The sequence below is a fragment of the Muscardinus avellanarius genome, assembly GCF_963383645.1.
Source record: "Muscardinus avellanarius genome assembly, chromosome: 4".
In the NCBI taxonomy this organism is placed as follows: Eukaryota; Metazoa; Chordata; class Mammalia; order Rodentia; family Gliridae; genus Muscardinus; species Muscardinus avellanarius.
In genome coordinates, this window is record NC_137789.1 from 146,734,661 (window position 1) to 146,761,792 (window position 27,132).

A 27,132-nucleotide genomic window follows, 5' to 3' on the forward strand; every position below is an offset into this window, starting at 1 on the left:
GTGATTTCTGGTGCTATGGGGAGAATATAACACTTATTCAGAAAGAGAAAGCATGCTAGTTCTCTAAGGAAGAGACAGAGTTTCTCTGGGCTTAAAGTGAGAAAGAATTTTGTACAATAAGGGATATTGAATGACAGATTATGGTTCTCAAAAATAGTTTACAACAGATGAAGAAGTAGATTTGCATAAATTGTAACTTAGGGAAGTTGATTCTCAGAGGTTAGACTAATATGTTGCTTGGCCTAAATTGAGCTAAGTATAATGTATAGATCACCTTAAAAAAGGCATTAATCCCACTACCATCTTCCCTAAATTATACTTTCTTTGAGCCAGTTATTCTGCAAAACCTGGATAACAGATATTGTACTTTGAAGTGATAACCTTTGATGAGGTCTTGGATTGCTATTTTTATTAGATTTTTGTATTTTTATTGTATTAGCGCAAACATTTCATGCATTTATTTTATTTAAACTTAACTTTAAAAAGCAAATTTAAGCCAACTTTGACAAACAAATATTATATGGGATATAGCATTTATTCTTATATTTCATCCATATAACAAAGTAATAAAAGCTGTTGACTTCTGAATACTCATGTGTGGCTTGGTTTTAAGTCTAGTCAAGTAATCACTGAGCAATTGAATGAATCAACTTAATTAAAAATTTTAACTTCTATGTGATTGAAACAACCTAGTAGAAGAAGAAAAAATACTGCTAATTTTTTGATAATGCCTAGCTCTGCTCTTTTCTAACTGAAATATGAATGCCCGTGGTCAGAGAGTGGCATGCATGCCTAGGGATACCAGAAGTCAGAGGGGACACTTTCGCATTGGCTTTGGTTTTCCTTGACAAATCTGTCAGGGGAAAAAAAATTTTTTTCTATTAGAACCATGTTTTATTGAGTAGAAAGCAAACTTTGCATGAGTGAAAATAAAATGGATAGATTTCTATATTGATTTTTAGTTACTTATAGTTGTTTTTGAAGCCAGGTGAGCAGATGGAAGAGTTGATATCCTCCCATGAAAACTTGAATCCAATTAGCATTGTCCAAGTGTGAGGGTTTTTCATATCTATGTAGTGGAAAGCCATAATGGGACCTGCAGGCAGCTCTATATTGCTTCCAACAACTGAACAAGTGTTATCATTGGAATATACAAAGTTTCCTACCCCGATCCAGGCATGGTGGCACACACTTGTAATCCCAGTACTTGGAGGCAGAGACAGGAGGATGGCAGCTTTGAAGCTAGCCTCAGCAATTTGGCAAGCCTCTCAATAACTTAGTGAGACTCTTTCCAATAAAAAATAAAGTAGGAAGCTGGTGTGGTGGTGCATGCTTGTAATCCCAGCATTTGGGAGGCGGAGACAGGAAGATCTCAGTTTGAGGACAACCTCAGCTATTACTTTGCAACTCAGTGAGACCCTGTTTCAAAATAAAAGAATAAAAAAATAGGACTGGAGATGTAGCTCTGGTAGAATGCCCCTGGGTCCCATCCCCAGTACTGCCAAAACAAAAACAAAAACAAAAACACTGGCATGTTTAGGTTAACCAGTCATGAGAACTCTGAAGTACTTTTCTATTAATGCATCTATGAAACTTAGCTGATTCTTTAGGATTTCAGCATTCTAATCGGTCTTCTCTAGAGGTTAGTATAATTTGTACCTTTTTAAATCCTCTATTAATATTCAAATACTTCATAAGTACCACAGTGAAAATTTTGAAAGCCTTACACTTAGGAATTGTAAAGAGCTGCCCCTTCTTAATGAAGACATCAAAGCCGCGTGTATGTGGTTTGGTGTGTTTTTAATTTTTTTTCTATTTTTATGTGGATCTTATTGAAAATGGCATACATTTACACAGTGCTTGGTGCCCTCCCTCCCCCACTGCCCCTTCCTCCCGCCCAGCAATGAGTGTCCAAGTTGGCCATGCTACATTAACACTTATACACATATTTGAATGTAGCCCCTCCAGTTAATTAACCTCAGCCCTCTTCCTCTCCTACCCTTCCTTTCTAGCTTTGCTGAGGTTTCCCCTCCATTGTCTGGAGTCCCTCTGGTATCCCTTATACCTCTCTAGTGTGGGCATATTAGATAAAACATGTCCCTTCTCTTTCTGTGCTTGGCCGATCTCAATTAGCATTATGCTCTCCAGGTCTTTCCATCTTCTTGTAAATGACATGATTTTGTTCTTTATTGCTGAGTAGGATTCCATTGTGTGTATTTCCCATAAGTTTGCAATCCATTCATCTGTTAATGAAGAGCTAGATTGTTTCCATATTTTGGCTATTATAAATTGTGCTGCTATGAACATGGGTATGCATATATTACTGTAGTTCTCTGATTTCACCCCCTTTGGAAAGATACCCAGGAGTGGTAGAGCTGGATCATATAGTGGATCCATTCCCAGTTTTCTGAGGAATCTCCACACTGATCTCCATAATGGCTGAATTAGTTTTCACTCCCACCAACAGTGTAAAAGAATTCCTGTTTCTCCACATCCTCACCAGCATTTGTTATTTGACTTCTTTACGCTTGCCACTCTGATTGGGGTTAGATGAATCTCAGCATAGTTTTGATTTGCATCTCCCTGATGGCTAATGATGTAGAACATTTTTTCATGTATCTATCCGCCATTTATAGCTCTTCTTTTGTGAAGTGTCTATTCAATTCATTTTGTCCATTTCTTGATTGGGTTATTTGTTTTGCTCTTGTAGAGTCTTTTGAGCTCTTTGTATATTCTTGATATTAGCCCTCTATCAGAGTGGTGGCTGGTAAAGATCTTAGGATGCCCACTATCACCACTCCTTTTCAATATAGTCCTCAAGACTCTTGCCACAGCAATAAGACCAGAGAAGGATATCAAAGGAATTCAAATAGGAAAAGAGGAATTTAAATTATTCTTGTTTGCAGATGACATGATCCTTTCTCTAGAGGACCCAATGAACTCAACCAAAAGACTACTGGAGCTGATTAACCAATTCAGCAAAGTTGTAGGATACAAAATCAACCTAAAGAAATCAGTCCCTTTTCTTTGTGTTAACAATGAATTCACAGTGAAAGAAATAAAGAAAACAATTGCATTCACAATAACCTCAGAACCAATAAAATACTAAGGAATAAACCTAACCAAAGATGTAAAAGACCTCTACAATGAAAACTATAAAACATTAAAGAAAGAAATTGAAGAAGACCTGGGAAGATGGAAAGATCTCTCTTGCTCATGGATAGGCAGAATAAATATCATCAAAATAACCATCCTGCCAAAAATGATCTACAGATTTAATGCAATTTCTATCAAAATACCAGGGACATTCTTCATAGACCTAGAAAAATGAGTCATAAATTTTATATGGAGAAAGAAAAGATCCAGAATAGCCAAAGCAATTCTTAGCAATAAAAAAAACATGCAGGAGGCATCACAATCGCTGACTTCAAATTATACTACAGAGCAACAGTAGTTAAAACAGCATGGTATTGGAACAACAGGCATATAGACCAATGGGAAAGAATAGAAGATACAGAAACAAACCCACACACTTAGTCAATTGATCTTTAACAAAGGGGCCAAACTCATACTCTGGAGAAAAGACAGCCTTTTCAACAAATGGTGCTGGGAGGACTGGCTATCCATTTGTAGAAAGATGGAACTAAATCCTTACCTCTCAGCATGCACAGGAATCAACTCGAGATGGATCAAAGACTTGGTGAGTAGGCTTCCATTGTGTGTATTCCCCATAGGGAAATACACACAATGTAGTCTTCGTCACAGAGACTGTGAAGTTATTAGAGGAGGGCATAGGCTCAACACTCTGACATATAGGCACAGACAGTAACTTTCTCAACAGGACCTCCAAAGCACAGGAAATTAAAGCAAGAATTAACAAGTAGATGGCATCAAACTAAAAAGTTTCTGCTCATCAAAGGGAACCATCAAGAACCTAAAGAGAAAGCCTACAGAATGGGTAGGTAAATTTTTTTTTTTTTTTTTTTTGGTGGTACTGGGGTTCCTGGAAGCCCTTCTACCTCCGGGCTACACTCCCAGACCTATTTTATATTTTTGAAACAGGGTCTCTTATGCCAGCGCGGCTGGCTTCGAACCTGCGCGATCCTCCTGTCTCCGCCTCCCAAGCGCGGGGATTACAAGCGTGCGCCACCACGCCCGGCTGTAGGTAAATTTTTAAAAATGTTCTTCCTCACTGGGCGTGGTGGCGCCTGCTTGTAACCCCAGCACTGGGGGCAGCCTCGGCTACTTAGCAAGGCCCTTTGCAACTCAGCGAGACTGTACCTCAGCAAGTTTTAATTGTGACAGAGTTGCACGACCAAAATGCTTGACAACTGCTGGTTTAAATATTCTCTTTCCTAAAAAGAATCTAGCATATACCCAGTACAAGATAGCTGCAGAACCTGGAATGGTTTAAAACTTGGCAGATAGAATCTGGATGGTGAAATATAAAGAATTACACACATCACAACTTCCCCAGCATGAACATAATTCTATCAACAATTTTTATTGGGCTGCCACTGTTTTTCCATCTGGTAAAGAAGACAATAGAACAACAGCACAAAATCCTGTTAACAGATTTATAAATTGAGAAGGCAAGAATCAACATATGAAAATGCTTGGAAGACAGTAGACACGTATGGATAATTATGTGCTGGGCGGTGTGGGCTGAGAGTTGAGCAAGACGAGCCGCTGGGAGCAGTGCTTGTCATCTGTGGTCTTCACCAGGCGCGTTCCCCTCTGCAGAAGTTGGCTTTATTGCTATATTACCCTTTAATTGTTTTAATTTTGGGGGGGGTGGTCTGGGGATGGAACCCAGGGGCATTCGACCTCTGAGCTACACTCTCTATATTTTATTCTTTATTTTGAAACAGGGTCTCACTGAGTTGCAGAGGGCCTCACTAAGTAGCTGAGGCTGGCCATGAACCGCGCACCTCCTGCCTCAGCCTCCCGAGTGCTGGGATTACAAGCATGCGCCGCCACGCCCAGCTTGCCGTACCCTCTTATATTGTGATCTCCTAAGGGCCCAAGGCACCTCACCCTCGCTGGTTTGTGTTTGTGTGTCACAGCACATAGAACAATACTTTGTACAATCATAGTCCTTAAGGAACATGATGGAATTTGTGGATTTGATATAGGCCTTCTCCTTTTTATGTATGAAATCTGTGTCAAGACAACCTACTTTGGGTTGTGTTTTTTGGGGGGCCATTGGGAATTGGGGGTGAATTAACAGGATGGCTTTGAAAGTCGAATAAGGTCTGATCCTTAGAGAAAAGGCGAGGCTCACGTCTGTGAAAGTAGCCTGTGCCAGGCATGGGGCGCACAGAATCCAGAGGCTAAAGTGGGCACTGGCTGCTTGGCAAGCGTGTTTAAGGCCTGAAGCACAAACTTGTTACAGAGCAGAATGGTGCACATACATTCAAGGCACCATGTACAAGATCGCATTGTTTTTCTTAAGAAAAACTTGAGAGACTTTTAGATGGGAAAAACATCACAGTTTTTCATGTCTTTACTGTTTCTCCTGGGAACTCACTGTAACCAGGTGAGTCGCGGACCACTGTTACTGCACCTCATGCTGCATCTTCTTTGGCCTTTCTTTCTATGGTAATGATGCTCGCTAGCACTGTTACCCATCGCTCACCACAGCCAGCACCTCTTGTTCTGACCCTTGTGTCTTCTCAGGGGTACTCACTGTTCTCCCCCATCTTAAGACAAGGAGCCGCTGGCCACCTGTGGTGCTATCAGCTCAGCTCCTCTGCTCCTCTGCTCCTGCCCCGCCTCCTGCTCAGCTCCTCTCTGCTCTGTGCTTTCTGAGGTTGATAGTTTCAAGATACAGAAGCAGCCATGGACGTCTCAGTTGATGAGGCTGAAAGTTTAGTTACAAGGAGCTTTGTCAGTTCTAATGAAAAAAAATTTTTTTTTTTTTTTGGTACGGGGGATTGAACCCAGGGGCATTCTACCTCCAAGCTACATCCCCAGCCCTATTTTTATTCTTTATTTTGAAACAGGGTCTCACTGGTTGTAGAGGGCCTCGCTAAGCGGCTGAGGCTGGCTGCGAACCTGTGATCCTCTTGTCTCAGCCTCCCAAGTACCGGGATTACAAGTGTGCGCCACCATACCTGACTCTAATGAAATTTTTAAAGAATTAATTCAAATGCATTGAAATGTTCTTTTGTTATTGTATTTGTTTTTTTTTTTTAACTTCAAGCTGTGGAATATGAACATCTACAGCCTTTGATCTCGCCAAAGGCTGTAGACTGCTAGAATATCTGCATATTTTCGGAATTTAAAACTTTTAGCATTTTTCTCATTTTTGCCTCAAGTCCCTTCCCTAGCATAATAAGCTTGTCATAATAAAGTTATATTTCTGCAGAACACTTTGAGCTTTCCCTTTAAAAAGTGCTCACATAAATATAGATTCTTTCCAGTGGGAAATAATAGTCCTTGTACTTTTCTCCCCACTTCATGTGATGTTTCAAATAAAACTGGAATTTGACCAAAAGAGAATCGTGAAAAGAATGTATGACTACAAGTGTGCCCTGAGACGAGAAGTAAGACGATCCTTAGTCAAGAATGATCTAATCCTTCATTTGTGCATAATGATCAGTTCTGAGAAGTGACTTTTCCTTCGAGGACATTTCGTAGCCCTTTCTCTTTATTGAGAAAACACATGTAAGAGTTAAGAGCACTAGCCCCACTGTGCTAGTTTTGCTCTTATTTCATATAAGAAGTCACACATTGGTGTATGTAAAATGAATTTAATTGTACGTATGATAAAATTATTGAATCTTGTGGTCATATCACCGTTTGTCATGCCATCCCCCCACTCGTGGGTACAGTTGCCCCTGGTATTTGTGGAGAGTTGCTTTCAGGGCCTCCAGGGCACCCGACTCCACAAATGCTCAAGACCCTTATGTGAAATGCATAAGATATGCATATAACTTAAACACATCCTCCTGTATACTTTAAACTATCTCTAGATTACTTTCAATACTTACTGTAATGTAAATTATATATAATGCATTGTTTAGGGAATTCCGGCATGAAGTTTGTGCTTGTTCAGTATAGACGCAGTTTGGGAAGAGACCAGTTCCATCTCTGGTTGGTTGACTTTGCAGATGCAGAACCCTTGAATATAGAGGGCCAAATATATTTAAAGGTTTTCTTTAAAAAAAAAAAGACTGTCCAGGATAAAAGTGATTTGAGACATTTTTATATAACAATATATTTGCAAGCCATAATTATCAATGAAATAGGGTTTTTCTTTCTCAGGTGGGCTGGTGTGGAATGTGTGTGAATGTTCCTCTATTTACACAGATGCTTCCCACATATCGGAAATAACCAACAGTGTGAGTGGGCGAGCTTGCCTTCGTTTTGTATCAGGTTGGTAGTAATATTCCGTGTAAACTTCGAGGCGTGCATGACAGCTTTTCTCTCGTCTCCCTTCCTCTAGAGGTATATTGCCATTGGAGAACTGGGGCGAGCCACCGACACCCTAGATTCTACAGGGAAAGTGACAGAAGAGAAGCCCTATGGTATGATGTTCTTCTTAAACAGTCCTTTTTAACCTTTAGAGGAAGGTTCAGTGAATACAGAATTCAGAAATAAATCTCTTGCTTGATATTTTTAGTGATTTTACTTTGTTTTTTGTGGTACTGGGGATTGAACCAGGACTTTGTACATGCTAGGCAAGTACTGAGCTACCTCTCCAGTGTTTTCTGTTTTTCTTATGAGGCAGGGTCTCCCAGAGTTGTTGAGGCTGTCCTCATACTTGAAATCCTCCTGCCTGAGCCTCCCAAAGAGGCCGGGGTTGAAGTGTGCATTATCACACCTGATTTTTAGTGATTTTAGTTTTCAGTACACATCTGTAAGTTAAGAATATTGGACATTGTTAATCACATTGGTGCTTATTTGATAAGAGTTTATGAGTAAAGACTTTAATATTGCCTTTTTTAACCTATAGCGAATTTTTGTAACGTTCAGAATTATTTCAATTAACTCCCTTGCCAAAACATTTGTAGCTAGGTTAAAGAATATTTTTTAGTAAATGAGAAGTAAAACAGAGATACCATCTTGGTAGACTTTACCCATGTTTGCCTTTTAAAATATTTTAAAAATAATTACTACTGAAATAAATATGTCAAGTTTAGTACCTTGAATCTATCATGTTCCTGTGCTTTGGGATTAAAAAGAATGACAGGAAGAGCTACTTCTCTAAAGCAGAGCAGAACTCACAGGGGCCTTCTTTAATTTTTCTGCCATTCCTTCTTTCACTACTTTAAGAAAGAATAGATAAACGAATTGGTCTCCTAGCAACTCTCACGGCGCTCCTGCTATTTATAATGCAGCGGCTGGGTTTCCTCAGCCAGTTCACCTACATTATTGTGTCACCAATGTGAGTTACTTGTAGGCATCCTGGGTTCTTCCCCCATGATTAATGTAATTGCTTCTTAATTTGGCTGGAGGCTGTCTAGCATGTGGCATCCCTATGTTTTGTGTTGATCTGTTATATATTACAAATTGCCCCAGTAGCAGACCAGCCTTTGTTTCTGTTCATAATGGCTTCACTTATCTTGTTAATATCGATAAGTAGTTTGATATTGTGCTCAAATAATCAAACAGCATAGTGAAAAGTCATAGTGAAAACCTCTGACCAATATTTTGTTTGCCTTCATTTATTTCTAAGTCTCTTAAAAAATAGGTGTTGAATTATCTTTGAAATTATCAGTATGAGCAAATAATAGCAGATTCTCATTTAATAGAAACTCAGCTATAACCTTCAAGAAGAATTTTAAGATTAAAGAGGCAGAGGGCAATAAGAAGCTATCAGAGATTTCTAGAGTATATTCATTATATTGGCAGTACGTGTGTAATTAAGCTTTCTCCATGTGCTAAGTAAAAATAAGGAGAGTGGCTAATATTCAGAATAACGGTCCAGGGTAGTATAACTTAGAATGGGATGCAGGTTGGTGAGGTATTCCAAGCACTAAACTAAGCAAATCTAGGTTTAACTTCTAATTCTGCCCTTTTCAAGCTATGTAACATTGACAATGCCTTAATCTCCACGTTTCAGTTTCCTTATGTCCCAAGTGATAATAATAAGACCAACCTTGTGGTGGTGTGCAGCTTGCCTGGCAGAGATGATAGCAGCTTGTCTCTATGACTGTGGTGGTAGAGACAGAAACTTTCAGATTAGAACAGTGGTTAGTAATTGAAGTTGGTGAGACTTGTTGATTGGATGGGGAGAGTGAGGAAATTGTTAACCACCATGTAGGTTTTTGGGTTTTAAGACTGGTTATATGCTTTTCCAGTTCCTTGAGTAAGGAATATAAGAATACCAGGCTGACAAAAGTAACTTAAATATCCTCTTTATTCTTTTCCTTAAGCATTTGGGAATTATAAAAATCTCACTCTGCATTGGATTATTTGTAACTTTATTTACCTTAAAGAAAGCTCAGTTTGTTAAAATAATCTCATTATAATAAATCACAGAAAAATGAAGTAACTTTCTTTAGGTCCTGAGCTGGAGAGTTTAATACAGTTTATCAAATAATGTCTGCAGTCCCAGAAAATAGAGCTCAGCTGCTTTTTTGCAGATTAGCGTAATTTTTCCTTATGCTGTCAGTAAAATCATCAAATATTTGCTGTCTGTCAAGGCTGCTATAGCAGATAGTGAGGGGAAGATAAATAAATTTAAGATCTAGTTGTGAGCCGGACGTGGTGGCGCACGCTTGTAATCCCAGCGTTAGGGAGGCTGAGACCAGAGGATCACGGTTCGCAGACAGCCTCAGCTACTTAGTGAGGCCCTGTTTCAAAATAAAGAATAAAAAATAGGGCAGGAGGTGTAGCTCGGAGGTCGAATGCCCCTGGGTTCCACCCCCAGACCCACACCAAAAAAAAAAAAAAAGAAAAAGAAAAAGAAAAGATCTAGCTTGTGTCATTAAGGAATTTGCTGTCTGATGGAGAATTTTTACCTATGTTCCTGACTCGAAAAACCAATTTTTTTTGGGGGGGACGGGTCTGGGGATGGAACCCAGGGGCATTCAACCTCTGAGCTATACCACTGCCCTTTTTATTCTTTATTTTGAAACAGGGTCTCACTAAGTTGCAGAGGGCCTCACCAAGTAGCTGAGGCTGTCTGCAAACTGTGATCCTCTAGTCTCAGCCTCCCAAATGCTGGGATTACAAGTGTGCATTACCACACCTGGCCAAAATCCAATTCTGCTACTTGTGACCAGTATTTTATATGCCTTTATTACTATTCTTTTTTTTTTTTTTTTTTTTGGTGGTACTGGGGTTCCTGGAAGCCCTTCTACCTCCGGGCTACACTCCCAGACCTATTTTATATTTTTGAAACAGGGTCTCCTAAGCCAGTGTGCGCGGCTGGCTTTGAACCTGCGCGATCCTCCTGTCTCCGCCTCCCAAGCGCGGGGATTACAAGCGTGTGCCACCACGCCCGGCTGCCTTTATTACTATTCTAACATACGTATGTGTGCGCGCACACACACACACACATAGAGGTAGGTTATATATAAAATATTAATTTTCATATATATAAATGTATTTTTAATTAGCTGCCTGCAATCCCAGTACTTGGGAAGCTGAGACAGGAGGATCGCAGGTTTGAGGCCAGCCTCAGTAACTTAGGAGATCCTTTTTCAAAATAAAAAAAATAAAATAGGGCTGGGGATGTAGCTGAGGTAGACTACCCCTGGGTTTAATCCCTAGTACCACGTACATACACACACACACACACACACACACAATCAATGTAATGCCGCAAATGAAGTATAAAGAGTAAAGGTAGCTTATAATAAAACAGGTACAGTGATATATAAATAATCTTCACAAAGTAGTCAGATGTTTACAGTGATACATAAATCACTGTGAGGGCCACAGGTCCAGAGGTGACTTACATAGGTGTGTTGTGTTCATGAGTTATTACTGGAGAAATCAGCCTATATGAAACTGGACAAAAAAATACTTTGTGTTTCGATGCACAGTTCTAGCCTGAGGCTGTCACCCACATGGGTGTCTGGCAGACATCCAGAAGTCAGGGCAGCTCTTCATTGTGTTCCCCGATCCCGGCATGGCTGGCGCCCATTAAAGGCCACTGGTGCCACCAGCCGACCCAGCCATCGTGACAACTGAGTGTGTGGTGCTTAATCGACCCACCGGAACAGTCGACGTCTGACTGAGTAACCGAGGCAGTCAATGCGAGTGAAAGTCAAGTTCTTTTGCCTTGTTTTATATCAGATGGCTGAAAGTTAGCTGAGAGGAATAAGAAAACGAGTTTCTGGCTTAAGTGGACTCCAAGTCCAAACCGTGTTAACAAGACCTTGCCTTTTATTCCCTCTCATGAAACCCTCAGTTCTTCCTACAGTTATAGCAGTTTTCACTGCTAGCAAACATGAGTTCTTGCGTTAAACCTTAAGGCGGTTTGTCTGAAACCATTTCTTCTTTGCTTTCCACTGTATTCTTGGTATAATATGTGGCCTATGGAATAAAACATTTTCAGTAAGAATAGAGGAGGCAGGCCGCAGGCATTCCCAGCAAAGATGCTGCAGGCCTGCCAGCCCGTCTGCAGCTGCCTGGCCCATCCACAGCTAGGCTCAGGCTGTGGCCCTGCTGCTGGAGTCTCTGAGACGCCTGGCTCCACTGTGCCCATCCGTTCTCTGAGCTCGGACGCTGTGCTGCGGCCCAGGCTAGACGGGCCAAGCCTCTAGGGAAGGCTGCCCGCTCCTGCAGTGGGCGGGGCTCTCCCTACCCCTCCAGTGGCCTGTGCGTCAAGAACTGAAGAAGTGACATCGCATCTCAAGCCGGTCCTCCGCCCTACGTGGAGATTCTGAGCTAGGATGTTACCAAGGTCTTTCCACGTGGACCTAGCTACTGTACTAGTGGGAGCGCCTGCTCTCAGACGTGTGTTTTGGCTGCCCACACTTTAGGGGTTTATGGTACAGGAACCTGAAGGCTTTAATTGAGTCTCAAATTGTGATTTAAACAAATAGGACATACTCCATAGTTGGGCAGGTATGTAGCTATGTATCATTATTTTTATGATAACATTTGCTTGTGCCTAAATTTTTGTATTTAAAGTATTATGCAAATAAAAGTGAACAACAGATAAGGTGTCAGCTCAATGAATTATCACAAAGTAAATATCCCCTAGTTGAAAAATAGAAGATACTGGGGCCGTGGATAGAGCTCAGAGATACAGTGCCTACCCAGAGTGCTTGTGCAAGGTTCTGGGTTTAATCCTCAGTACCAAAATATCAATGAGTGCAGCCAGGCATGGTGGCTCGTGGGTGTAATCCTAATACTTAGGAAGCTGAGACAGGAGGATCCCATGTTTACAGCCAGCCTCAGCTACTTAGTGAGGTGATCCACAATTTAGTGAGACCCTCTTTCTAAATAAAAATTAAAAATTGAGCTGGGGATATAGCTCAGAGGTAGAATATCCCTGGGTTCAGTCCCCAATAACACACACACACACACACACACACACACACACACACACACACACTGAATGAATCAATAAATGAAAGAAATAAGAATAATAAAAAAAGAAAAAGAAACAGTTGTAAGAATACATCTTATGTTCTATAGGACTAAACACCCTTCCTTTCTTTTCTAAAGGTAACTGCTATTCTAACTCCCAACATCACAGTGAGCATTCTTACATGCATGCATTCTTTTGTATCTGGATTCTTCCACTTAGATTTGTGAGATTTATCTCTGGTGTTACATGTATCAGTATTTTGTTTTTAAATCATGAGCACAGCTGTGCTTGGTAACGCACACCTGTGATCCCAGTACTTGGGAGGCTGAGACAGGAGGGTCGCAGGTTGGAGGACAGCCTCAGCAAGTAGTGAGATTCTTATCAGCCTAGCAAGACCCTGTTTGAAAAATAAAAACAAAATAGGGCTAGGGGTATAGCTCAGATGTCGAATGCCCTTGAGTTCAATTCCCAGTACCACGCAAAAACAAACAAAAATCATGAGCACATACTAAATTTTATCAGATTTGTTTCTAAAACTAATTTTTTCTCCTTATACAAATATTAACTTTACATTTCTGTAATAGATATAACTTGGTCATAATACATATCCTTTATAGAAATGGTTGGATTTGGTTTGTTAATATTTATTTAGCTTATGATTCTTTCTTTGTGTGTGTGTCACTGGGAATTGAGCCTAGAGGCATTTTACCTCTGAGATAAACCCCCAGCTCAATTTTATTTCTTATTTGGAAACAGGGTCTTACTCAGTTGCGGAAGGCCTCGCTAAGTTGTCGAGGCCGGCTTCTAACCTGCAATCTTCCTGTCTCAACCTTCCAAGTACTGGGATTACAAGCATGTGTCACCATGCCTGGCTTTAAGCTTAGGATTTCTGTATCTGTCTTTATGAGTAAAATTACCCTGTATTTATTTTTTTCTTTCTCTTAATATCCTTGACTAGTTTTGATACCAAGGTTATGCTGACCTTGTGCAGTGGTTTAAGGAGTCTTATCATTTTTTTTTCTATTCTCTGGAAAACTTTGTGTCCAATTGACATTATTTTTCTAATTTTTGCTTGCATTTACTGTTAGACATCAATTCTGGAATTTTCTTTGTTAAGGAAAGTTTTAAAATATGGATTTTTTGCTAGCTATCAAACGTACTATGTTTATTTTTTATATCATTATAGGTAATGTTTCCTCTCTGAATTTGTCAACTTTGACTAGTTTCAGACTTAATTGATATAAAGGTCATAATATTTCTTTATGATCTTTTTTATTTTGAAATAATATTCAACTTAGAGAAAAGTTGTAAGGACAGACCAAATGACTCTTCCTAAATCACCCAAGGATAAGCGCATCTGTGATGTTCCACTACCATCTCTCTATTTTGAATTAATTTTTTATATAATCTCAGTTATAGATTCGAGTTCTTTTTTTATACAAATGGATATTTGATTTTTTTCAGGATATTTATTTATTTTGATACTGAGGATTAAACCTAGCTCTTTTATTTTTCATTTTAAAACAGGGTCTCACTGAATTGCTGAGGCCAGCCTTAAACATAGGATCCTACCATCCCAGTCTCCTGAGTACTGGGATTGCAGGAGTGTGCCACCACGCCCTGCTTCAGCAACACTGTTTAAAGGGTTATCCTTTCTCTACTTGCTCTGGTGCCTCCGTCAAGCACCAGTTGTCTATATGTGCTTCCGTTATCTCTGGACTATTGATTCCGTGGTCCATTTACCCATTTTTATGCCCATATCACGCTGCCTTGATTTTATACTTTATAATAAGTCTTCAAGTCAAGGACTGATGGCCCTTTCAAATTGTTATTTTTCATAGTTGTTTTTGCTCTTTGAGGTTCTTTGCATTTTTAAATGAATTTTTGAGTCAGCTCATCAGTTTCTGTGTGTGCACGTACACACACACACACACACACACACACACACACACACACACAGCCTTCTGAGCTTTTGAGAGTTAGTTGATTCTACAGACCAATTTGAAGAGAATTGACATCTTGAAAATATTGAGTCTTCTAGCCCATGGGACAAGATGTCTCTGTTTATTTAGATCTTTAATTTTTGTAGCCGTATTTTTGTGGTTTTCAGTGTGCAAACATTATACATATTTTGTATAATTTAATTATACATGTATAATTAAATAATACATGCATATTTTAATTTCTGATTGCTCATTGTTAGTATATGGAAGTAGAGGTTATTATTATTTTTTTTTATACTGGGGATTGAGCCCAGGGTTGGTCTACTTCCAAGCTATATCCTCAGCTCTGTTTTATTCTTTATTTTGAATCAGGGTCTCACTAAGTTGTGGAGGGCCTCACTAAGCAGCTAACGCTGGTGGTGAACCTGCAGTCTTCTAGTCTCAGCCGCCCAAGTCCTGGGATTACAAGCGTGCGCCACCACACCTGATCAGTAGAGGTGACTTTTATCTATTGATCTTGTGTTTCTCAACCTTGCTCATTTACTAATTCTAGTTGCTTTTGTATAGATTCTTTCTTAGGATGGGTCTAAAGTAGACTATTCCTCAGTCTAGATGAGCCCTACTCCTAAAAGCTTGACTTTTCTGGGGTCTCTTGAATATTCTAAGTGTTCAGCCTAGTTTCTCCATTTTGCCTGGTTCCGATTTAGACATCTCCCAGCTTTGTAGGCACTTTGGAAGTAATTTGTTTAATTTTGTAGAGGCTCACTGTATGTATGTGCAACTTAGAATTTGGCCAGATCTGAGGGGCTCCTGTGTAATTTCCTCAAAATCTGTCTGCCACTGCCGCATGGAATCTGCTCTCTGTTCAGCCCGATGGGGATACTTTGCTTGGGATTCCCCTCTCTGTGCACAGGGAAAAGCGACTTTCATGGCACTTACCTTGCTTGTTTACCTGCTGTCTGGTGTTAGAACCCAGTTTCTCAGTGTATTTGATCCAATGTGACAGCTGCTTATGGTGGCAGGACGTGTCTAGTAACAGTTACTCTTTTGAGGTTGAATATTGTTTATCATACTGTTTTTAACACTATCATGTTATGAGTTTGCTGGGAAAATCCAATAAGTAACAATGTGTAACAAGATCTTCAAAGCCTGGCTTGGTGGCCCACGTTTGTAATCCCATCATTTGGGAGGCTGAGATGGGAGGATTGCGGTCTGCCTCAGCTACTTAGTGAGGCTCTTTGCAACTCAGTGAGACCCTGTTTCAAAATAAAGAATAAAAAAATAAGGCTGGAGGTATAGCTTGGAGGTAGAATGCCCCCAGATTCCGTCCCCAGAACCCCCCCCACACACACACACTTTATATATATGAGGATCGTGTGTGTGTGTGTGTCTGTGTCTGTGTCTGTGTGTCTGTGTGTCTGTGGTACTGGGGACCCAGGAGCATTCTACTTAAGCTATATCTGTAGCCCTTTTTATTTCTTTGTTTTTGAAACAGGGTTTCACTAGAGTGCTGAGAATGGTCTCTAATCTGTAGTCCTCCCGCCTCAGTCTCTGAAGTACTGGAATTACAAGTATGTACCCCCATGCCCAGCTATATATACATATATGAATTTTATGAGAATTACTTTAAAAATAATTTCAGGCCAGGCGCTGTGGCACATGCATACAATCCTAGTATAAGGAGGATCGCAGGTTGGAGACTGGCCTCAGCAATTTTGCCAGGTCCTCAGCAACCTAGTGAGACCCTCTTTAACATAAAAAGTAAAAAGAGCTAGGAGTATAGCCTGGAGGTAGAATGCCCCTGGGTTCAATCTCCAGTAACATCCCCCCCAAAAATAATAAGTTCAAGTGAACTCTGTCATATTGATGGCATATTAATTTACTAAACAAAGAATAATTAGTTTCTGAGACCCTTGAATTGTATCTATCTTTTACCAAATGTACTTCTTTTGGCAAGTTATTGTACATTTCTGTGAAGGATTTCTTTTTAAATCTTTTGTATGTAGAATTGTTAATGTAATGTTATAGGGACAGTTGTTATTTTTGTATTGGACTAATATTGAGCTTTATTTATTATTATTATTATTATTATTATTATTATTGTGTGTGTGTGTGTGTGTGTGTGTGTGTGTGTTACTGAGGGTGGAACCCAGGGGCTTTTCTACCTCCGGGCTACACTCCCAGACCCATTTTATATGGAAACAGGGTCTCACTAAGTTGCTGAGAGCCTCACTAAGTAGCTGAGGCTGGCTTTGAACCTGTGCGATCCTCCTGTCTCAACCCCCCTAGCACTGGGATTATAAGCGTGCGCCACCACGCGCAGCTTTAATATTGTGTTTTAGATATAACCTAGATTTTTCACTACATCCTCCTGTATCACAAGCTTAGAGTTTATTATAACTTGCTAGGTAAGCTTTCTGTCTGGCAATTCAAACATCAGATGAATGATTGGCCTAGGTGACTTTTAAATGCCCTTCAACCATGAGAGTCTATTATTTTTTTAGCAAATTAAATTTCAGCAACAATATCTAGGCTGTCTTAATAATGTATGTTATCTGAAAAAAAAACTGTCTTTGACTTTGAGAAGCTCAGAATTTCATTAGTGAGATAATACCTTAAAACACTGTTAAAACCCCTATATGATTAATTACAGAATGAGCAGCACACAATAAATTCCTGAAACGTGAAGTCAGAGAAAGGGACCGTGGGACAGAAGGAAGATGAGAAAGAACTCGTCTTGTCATCTTGTGTGGGGCATCAGTGAAAGCAAGCCAGCAGAGCAGGAGGACGGTGGGCGCGTTTGCAGGGACGCCAGTAGAGATGAGCGTAGCGGAAGGAGAGCGGCTGCTCTTGCTTTGTGAACTCCTGCAGTTTTATCAACGGTGGCATTTCTTTCAGCAAGTGCTAGTAGCATGGTGGTAGCATTGACTGCCTAGGTTTGGAAATCTTAAAATCTGCATAACTAAGATACAACCAATTAATTTTGTAATTATGCCGTGTGTGTGTGTGTGTGTGTGTGTGTGTGTGTGTGTGTGTGGTTTGAGCCCAGGAACATTCTACCTTTGAGTTATACCCCCAGCCCTATCTTTGTTTTTTATTTTGAGATGGGGTCTCACCAAGTTGCTGAGAGTCTAAGTGGCGGAGGCTAGCTTTGAACCTGTAATCCTCCTGTGTCAGCCTCCTAAGTACTGGGATTACAGGTATGCACCACCATGCCTGGCTAGTAATTATGTTTTAATGTTGCAGTAGAATAAAAACTTTTCGTGGAAAATTCCTCATCCATATTATGAGACATATCTGTTGAGAAACAGTATGAACAATGCTTGCATCTGAGATAGGCAATTTTAGAGTTGCCTAGCTCTAGAGAAATTATTTTATTCATTCATTTATTTTTGTGGTCCCGGGAATTGATCCCAATTGTACTTTGCCACTGAGCTGTATCCCCAGTTCTCTTTATTTTTTATCTTGGGGCAGGGTCTCACTAAGTTGTCCAGGCTTACCTTGAACTTGTAATTCTCCTGCTTTGGCCTCCTGTAGCTGGGATTGCAGGCGCACGCCACTGGGCCAGCTTTGGAAAATCCCTTTGAGTTCTATAGTTCTTCACTAAGTCTTGTAGACTCTAGTCTTTTGCTTGTGTTCAGCTTATAAGACTCCAGGTCACACTGAGGTTAAGATTGTCTTGTTGGGCTTGGCACTGAAATCTGGGCACAGTATTTTATGCTGTTATTTAATTTTTCTTATGGTGTTATAACCATAAGAAAATAGTTCAAAAAAATGAAAATAGTTCAAAGCACACTAATTAATTATTGTTTAATATTGTTTGACTCAAATAAAAAGTACATATACCAGAAAAAAAGTTTAAATACATTTTCTATAAAAGCACTGTAATTTCTTTCCATTAACTATGACCTGAATAAGTTGTAGAATATTTCTAAGATTTAGTTTATTTTTGAATATGAAATGTAAAGACAACTGTAAGTATGAAAATCTGAAATATTTAATTTGTATCTCATGGTTTTCAATTTTTAAAATTATAGAATGGCAATCTTACCAAGTAAAACTTAAAATGTGGATAATATTTAATGATCTTCAGCACCACATTAAGTTACTGACAATACTTGGTGCCTAGAGAAACTTGAATTTATGGGTAGTGTTTTTTTTTTTTTTTTTGCAGGTCTGGGGCTGCTACCCAGGGGCATTTCGACCTTCGGGCTACACCCCCTGCCCTGTTTTTTATTCTTTATTTTGAAACCGAGTCTCACAGTTGCAGAGGGCCTCACTAAGTAGCTGAGGCTGTCCGCGAACCGCGATCCTTCTGTCTCAGCCTCCCAAATGCTGGGATTACAAGCATGTGCCACCACGCCCGGCCTATGGGTCGTCTTTTGCTGCTGCCCTCTGGTTGCCTTTTTACTGATCACTGTAGGACATTTCTTTGGCTGCCTGTGTTTTCCTCAGGTGTTCCAAAGGCCATCTTCTGAACCAGCTAACTGCATATAGGATGAGTGGGTCATTTGACTGGAGTAATATTAAAGCAAAGGAAATTTAGTCTTAATTATAATATAAGCCGGGTATGTGGTGCACACCTGCAATCCCAGTACTTAGGAGGCTGAGACAAGAAGATCACAGGTTCGCAGCCAGAATCAGCGACTTAGCAAGGCCTTGCTTCAAAATAAAAACTTAAAAAGAAGGGCTGGAGCAGGCATGGTGGTGCACGCTTGTAATCCCAGCATTTGGGAGGCTGAGACAGGGGGATCACCGTTCGAGGACAGCCTCAGCTACTGCTTAGCGAGGCCCTTTGCAACTCAGTGAGACCCTGTTTCAAAATAAAGAATAAAAAAATAGGACTGGGGTGTAGCCCCAAGGTAGAATGTCCCTGGGTTCCATCCCCAGTACCGGAAAAAAAATAAATTAAAAAAAAAAAGGGCTGGAGTGTAGTGCAGGGGTAGAATATGCTTAGCTTTAATGCCTAGGACCACAAAAATAAATACAACAAATAAATAAAAGCTCTTTTGCCATTTTATCTCATCAGTATGTATTTTATTCTTCTTAACTAGGTAGAGCTTAGCCTACAAGCCATAACACTGTAATATGTGCGTCACTGGAAAAACTGTTGAAGTGCATTCTCGGAGCTGTTGCTGTACAAGTAACACATGCCCCTCGGCTGCTGTGTTAGTATCGCTTTTTGTTGTTCATTTTTTGACAGATAAAATAACACAAGAAGATATTGAAGACATTCTACAGAAATTTACGGGGAATATAATGCAGGTGCCCCCTCTGTAAGTTCAGTTATTAAACTTGACTAAATGTTTAATTGTTTCACTGCCTAACACCATCTAATGAAAATAAAACGGGCTCCCTTCTGTTCTGCGGCGAGGCAGGTTTTAGATCTGCCTTAGCCTCTGCTGAAGCAAGCGGTGGGCGTGATTTAGAACAGGTGTGAAGCCCACCATGGTCCCTGCTCCTGGGCGTCACCACAGTCCACATCTGTGCTATTCCGTTCTTACCCGCTTCCTGATTCTGCAGCCATCAGGGCAGTTTAGCAGCCCAGAAATGTCACTTTCCCCAATTGGCTGTGAAGGACCGTGTTAAGGGCTGCAGAGCTGTGACTCAGAGTCCTATTGCTCACCATTCTCAGGCATTAGGCCCATTCCTCTTGGGCCTAGAATCTTTCTTAATTGCAAGTGAAACTTACTTAAAATATCAGCCCATCTCTGTTCCTCATCTTCGTTCATTCAGGCCAGTGTAACAAAGTACTGGAAGCTGGGTACTTATGCGTAGTGGAGTTTCTCACAGTTCTGCAGGCTGAGAGGCCCAAGAGGAGGCCCTGGCCACCTCTGTTGCTGCAGGGCCAGCTTTCCCATAGGTGGCACCTTCTCCTGGCCTTCTCACATGGCCGCAGGGTAAGCCACTCTCTGGAGCCTCTTAAAAGGCACTGATTCCCGCTGGGGCTCTGCTCTTGATCCAGTCACCATTCAAAAGCCTCACCTCCTGATGCCATCGTGTTAGTACTTGGGATTTCAACTTGTAAATTTGCCGTTTGTGCTGATACAAACCTCACCGCAGAGCTATATTGGTAGGCACGTTACATTTCAGGTAAATCACTTTGTTTTTGTTTTTGATTTTTTAATGGCTGAATGACTACTAGAATGTGTCAGGATAAGTTACTGACAATTGTTTTAGAATTTAGTAATTATTTTGTATTTTGAAATCTTATGATTTTTTCTAACATCCCTGAACTATCTGTGGATAAAATGTTTCTTCATGATTTTTTCTCAAATGTAAAGGTTTAAAATTTATAGCAACTAGGCATGGTGATGCTTACCTGTAATTCAAGTACTTGGGAGGCTGAGACAGGAGGATCTCAGGTTTAAGACCAGCCTCGGGAACCTAGCAAGACTCCTAGCAACCTAGCAAAACAAAACTAGAGAGGTCTAGGGGTGTAGCTCAGAGGTGGAATGCCCGCAGGTTCAATCCCCTTTGGATCGTCGTTAAGCTAAATTAAACTTTTATTTCTATCTAAGAACTGTTTTAGATTTTTAGTGATTACCTGAGAATTTTGTGATCTAATAAAATGTTATCACGCCAAGCTAAAATACATTAGGTTGATTATTTGTTCATTAGCTTTTAGAAACTTTGATAACTTTTATCTAAATGAAGTGTTTTTTATAATGGAAATGAAGGAGTTGTAGCTGAGATCATTATGACCAGAAGTTACTTCTGCGTTCCTTGTGCCCTTAACACAGGACGAGGACCAGTGAGAAGACAGAGCAGCCCTCTTCAGGAAGACAGTTAATGCGCTCCTCATTGAAGGCTAGGGCGGCTGGTCTTATCCTCAAAGATAGTCAGGAACTTTAGCCCCAGCGTTCTGGAGCGCATGAAGAGGCCAGTTCCGTTTTTGGAAGGGTTTCAGCTTAAAGGGCTACTCGTCACCTTTCTTTCTCTCCCTTCCTCTAGAACCCTCTCATTCTCTCAGTCTCCCTCAAGTCTTCCTCTCTCATTCCCGTCCTCTCTCCCTCTCCTATCTTGCAAGCTATTCTGCGTTAAAGAAAGATGGGCAGAGACTTTCAACTTTAATGAAGAGAGGCGAAGTGGTGGAAGCAAAGCCTGCCAGGCCCGTTACTGTGTACAGGATATCCCTGCAGAAATTCCAGCCACCATTTTTCACTTTAGGTAAGATGGAGAAATTTGAGACTATTTATGTGTACCTTTGTTTTATATTGAGTGGCTTTGTCATTTAATGAGATGCCTCCAGCTACATGAAGGTTCAGAAATGTCATTTTAATGAGGCCCGGTTTTTCATGTGTTATAAAATGTTATCTAGCCGGGCGTGGTGGCGCACGCTTGTAATCCCCGCGCTTGGGAGGCTGAGACAGAAGGATCGTATGGGTTTGAAGCCAGCCTCAGCTACAGAATGAGGCTCTCAGCAACCTAGTGAGACCCTGTTTCCAAATAAAATATAAAAAAGGTCTGGGAGTATAGCCCGGAGGTAGAAAGCCTCTGGGTTCCACCCCCAAGTACCACCACCACAAAAAAAAAAAAAAAAAGATGTTATCTGCCTACAAAGTTGGACGTAATATGTCCTACATCTGTGGCTCTCTATGGAGAAAAGAATATGTATTTTTAAGGTTTTCGAATTTTAGATTTTATCTTACGGATGCTTTTCCTTCCACTTTGGCTAGTACCCAATACATTTGGCTTTAGAGATGTTAATTTATCTTTTTAGCGTCCTTTAATGAAGTATTGTATCCTTTAGCAAAATATTTTTAATTTTTGACAAAAGTGTTAAAGGTGGATCAATCCCCCCTCATTGTTACCTATAAGTTATTATTAAAGATCCTGAAAACATGAAAAAATGGGTAAGGCAGAAATGTATCATTGGGCATGTGGTCGCATTTTAATTCAGGCTGTTTAAATGGACAATCCATTTTTGAAATAAATTAAAAAGCCAAAAAGCTTGATTCTGTTGTTTAGAATTTTTAGGTTGTTTCCGGCAGCAGCAAGTTGTAGGTGAAGCCTTGAATGTGCAAAGGGAAGCTACCGCCCGTAATCCGCAGGCTCAGAAACTGGTCATTCCGTTCAGTGCACACTGCACACTGCCTAGGATTCCCTCTAGGAATAATTTCCCCAAACCTTTCTTCCTAAACTTCCTTGGTTTTTCTCACTGGCATTACTATTCAGTGTGCCTTAATGTGTAGAATGTGGTTTTGTACAATTACAAAAGAAACCACTCCTTCGCTTAAAGTTTCCTGATTCTAAATTATTTTAGAGAAGTGAAAAAATACACCGAAAAGTGTTTTGCTCCCTTCAGTGAAGTGCAGCGGCTGGTTTAGCTGAGGGAATATTATTTATGAAAGTAAGAAAAACTCCAAAATGTTTTATCACATTTAAATCCTAAATTTTTTGTTGGCTGAAGAGTAGAATAGGCCACAAGGCTGTCTTTTGGCAAAAATCAAAGATAATACAAAATGTTTGCACATCTAGTGCTCTTTAAAATCTCATCAGTGTCCCCCAACCCTTAGCTGATGAAAAGAAAAAATAAATTAAAACCTCAAGGTGGTAGATTTTGATTAATTCCCCAAATGGCTTTATTTGCACGATAAGACTAGAAACAGGCCCATTTGTGTGGAAGAGTGACAGTTCTTCCCACAATGCCTTGTTGATTGTAAAATACAGCAGACCACTGCTTTCAACCAGTAAACTTACGTAATGCTGTACTGAGAAGATGATTAGATATGCAGTCAGTTCTAGGACATTGTCTAATTTTACTTTATGATTTTTTTAAAAATTTTCCTAAGAGAACATTTAAATTACTCTGAACTCTCCAAACATAATTCTTGTCATTGTTAACAGGATTTCTGGTTAGTTGGCTGGTTGCATTTTTTTTTTTTAATGTGCAACTCTGAAACTATTTAAAAAAAAAACCCTACAGTTCATGGTTGCAAAGTTGAGATTTCTAACCGTTTAAAACTTAATAAATGAATGAGGTGTACAGACCTGAAAATATGTTTCAACCTATAGAGCTCATGATAGCAAAACGGAGATTTCTAACTCCTTAAAACCCATTAGATTAACGAGGCTGAGGTATTAATGCGGTATGACTCGCCAGTTAATTTAAAATGTGTTCGTGAGTTTCTGCTGTTTGCTTTCTCCACACTTTGACTTTTCAATCTTACAAACACATATGCTACTGGATGAATAATTTATGTTTCAGTGCATAAATTTTTTATCACTCAATTGTTTGCATAGTGCATTTTTACATTTGTTTAGGGGCATCATTTCTATGTAAAGTGGATTTCATAGGAGCTTAGCAATTTACCATGTCACTGTTAACATTCCAGATGTTGAATGTGGAGGAGGTTTTTATATCAGAAGCTTGGTCAGTGACATTGGCAAAGGTAAGCAGAAAAAAAATGAATTATGAATTATCATTTAGAAAGTAATATTCCTTTTTGATGGGAAAAAGGAATTTTCAGTTTTTCATATTTCAGAGTACTGGCCCGAGGAACTAAAACTCTTGTTGCCTTCAGCTTTAGAAGCATTGTTGGTTTATAGCATGCAATTATCATTCTCAGCAGCTGCAGCGAGGGACTTGTGAGGGGAAAGAAGAGAGAGAGAAACAGAAAATGAAGACAGAAATAATGGATGCAAGTAGAAAGCATTTTAACTCAAAGCAGGGACCAGAAAAAAAAAATCTTTTAAAATCCTTCTGAAGTGTGTTTTCACATTGGACGTGGTGGCTCATGTTTGTAATCCCAGCATTTGGGAGACTGAGACAAGAGGATCCAGGTCCACAGCCAGCCTCAGCTACTTAGTTAGGTCCTTTGCAACTCAGTGACATTCTGTTTCAAAAATAAAGAATTAAAAAAAAGTAGGGCTGGGGGTGTAGCTTGGAGGTAGAATGCCCCTAAGTTCCATCCCCAGACATGTATTTTCATTGAAACAGATAAGCTGCTTCTTCTTCTTCTTCTTCTTCTTCTTCTTCTTCTTCTTCTTCTTCTTCTTCTTCTTCTTCTTCTTCTTCCTCTTCCTCTTCTTCTTCTTCTTCTTCTTCTTCCTCCTTCTCCTCCTTCTCCTTCTCCTTCTCCTTCTCCTTCTCCTTCTCCTTCTCCTTCTCCTTCTCCTTCTCCTTCTCCTTCTCCTTCTCCTTCTCCTTCTCCTTCTCCTTCTCCTTCTCCTTCTCCTTCTCCTTCTTCTTCTTCTTCTTCTTCTTCTTCTTCTTCTTCTTCTTCTTCTTTTTTGGTGGTACTGAGGATTGAACCCACAGGCATTTTACCTCCAAGCTATACCCCTAATTTGCTGAGACTGGTTTTGAACCTGCAATCATCTCAGCCTCCTATGTATGGTATTACAGACATGTAACCATGCCTGGCTACTAAAAACTAGAAGCCACAGCTTTACAAACAACCAGAAAGTTGCAGTTTTGACTTTATTTCCCTGCAGTTATGACACTGGATAGGTCGGATCTCATCTGCAAGCAAGGGTAGGATTTACCTCATGACGTTGCCTCATGAATTAAATAAGAAAGATGTGTGCAAGTTCTTTGTAGATTTTAAAGCAGTGTATGAGTTACTAAATGTTACCTGGTCCTTTATTTACTTGTCTCAAGGATCTTGGTTCTTGTATTGGATTATTCATGATAACGTTTGGGGTGGTTTTGAGAGGTTTGGGTTACAGTCTGTCTTTTGAAACATCAGAGGTTATGAAATACTGAACCACTTCTGGGTGTTTCCCTTTTGTTGCCTTAGAACTCTCTTCCTGTGCCAATGTGCTAGAGCTGACTCGAACCAAACAGGGGCCATTTACACTAGAAGAACACGCCCTTCCCGAAGACAAATGGACTATTGGTGACATTGCGCGGTCCCTCGAGCACTGCGCATCTCTTCTTCCCGCAGAGTTGGCACCTAAAAAGTCAAAACCCGAGGAGTCTAACGAGCAGGTTCTGAGCTGCGAACATATAACTCTAAATGAGACAAAGGGTGAAGATGATGCAATGAAGACCTGTTAAGGCGGGCCAGGGAGCATCATGTCCTGGTTGAAGTTGAACCCTGTGGGTAAAAGCAGAGTCGCAGGCCATGTGCAGGAGACAACTCTATTCCTAGCCTTTTTTCTTTTTTGCATGAAGAAAAATGACCATCACTTAGAGTTTCTAGAGCATAGAGTTGATTTATTGTACATTATAAATGGCCCTGCACTTATTCAGTTCTTTGCTGTACTACTGATTGTCCTTTTAAAATATTTTTATGGTGTTACCATGTGAATTTGATTGAATTCAGGAAAATTAACTTTTCTGAATTTGATCTTTCATAAAGCTTTCCTTGTGAAAAAAGTTGAACATATTTTCTGAGGAAAGAAAAACAAACCTGAGCCACGTGTTTCTTTAGTTTCACAACAGTGAACATAATTTAGTGTTATTTTGCTTTTATTTAGACTTCCAGGTGGCTCCGTCATCTTGACAATCTTCAACTGTGTTCAAAATGGCCATTGTTGAACTCTTTCTTGCATTTTGGAGAGTTTGTATTATTAAAGACATTTTGTTAAAAAGATGACATTCATCTAGTAATAGCTATGTTTGCTTAGATCTTGGAAATGAATGAATTTTTATAATAAATAGTTGTAAGTGAACTAGGTGATTGCTGCTATAACTAACAGGATTTAAAAAGACTAGTATTGAGTTAATTTCATGTCTGTTCTACCATTAGAGCAAAAGACCGCTCCCGTGGCGTGATATTTGGGGCAGCCCTGAGGTGTTTTCTTGGTAGTTGCATTAACCCAGCCCATCACTTTGTTGTACCAAGTTACTAAATAACCTGGTTTTTAAATTTTGAGCTAAAGAATGTGTCTTAAATTAAAATGTCTCTATTCCTTAGCATTTATTTATATCTCTTTATAGGGCGTTAATCCTTGTGACATCATTTCTTTAGCTGTTTGCTCTTTCAAGTGATATTTATAGACAGGAAGATTGCTGCCCTGCATTTCCAGCTAATCTCTTCTGCTCTAAATATTTAAAAACAGTGATTCTCAAATATTTTCATGCAAATATCTTTGGAAAGTTCCCTATGCCTCTTTACCATAATTTTGAAAATGTAGCCACATTGCAAAAGAGTAAATTTCATGTAATGAGTGCTTCATCTTTTTGTTATGGAGATGTAATGTATTATGCAGCTAGTCTGTAGAAACATCCAAATCCCTCTTCAGTTTACGCTCAAATATGGTTTCAAAAGGAAGACTGATTAAAAATTTCATAAAATATGAATTTTTACATTTTTAGGGATTTCTTTCTTTTTAAAGGTAGTTGCTTGCAACATCTAACTCAAAAATTTAAAGTATGTAAACTAAAGTGGTTTTATTTGTGTTTAATGTAAACATAATGTAAACATTAGATAATTTAGTAGAGCGTTTTCAGATTAGAGACATTTGCAATGAAAATATTAAGACTAATTCTTAGTTTGAGACAAAGATAGAGTATTGATATCATGATGCAATAATAATCATAAAATACCAAATACATAAACTTACACATGGAAAGTTTTCTGCTTTATTCATTCATGTTTAGTGCCCTGCAATTTGTGTCAACCAAAAGCGGCAGTGGCTTCCTCTGCCAGTGGCTATGGAACAGCTGCAGTGTGTCTTCGTTTATTGCCCAAGTCCATATAGAGGGATATGTAGGTTTTAGATCACAGATTAGGTATTCCT

The 27,132-nt window shown here is 39.7% G+C and overlaps 1 protein-coding gene across 1 annotated transcript in view; it reads left to right on the plus strand.

Moving 5' to 3' along the window:
* Positions 1–25,444, plus strand: part of TRUB1 (TruB pseudouridine synthase family member 1) — a gene marked incomplete at both ends in the record, with an annotated part of 43,077 nt that extends 17,633 nt beyond the window's left edge. Inside the window, 5 exons of the mRNA XM_080693622.1 lie at positions 7,451–7,532; positions 19,643–19,715; positions 21,470–21,609; positions 23,778–23,834; positions 25,185–25,444. Of these exons, the coding sequence (XP_080549748.1) occupies positions 7,451–7,532; positions 19,643–19,715; positions 21,470–21,609; positions 23,778–23,834; positions 25,185–25,444 (612 nt within the window). The remainder of the gene's footprint in view (positions 1–7,450; positions 7,533–19,642; positions 19,716–21,469; positions 21,610–23,777; positions 23,835–25,184) is intronic.
* Between the last annotated feature and the right edge of the window lie 1,688 nt (positions 25,445–27,132).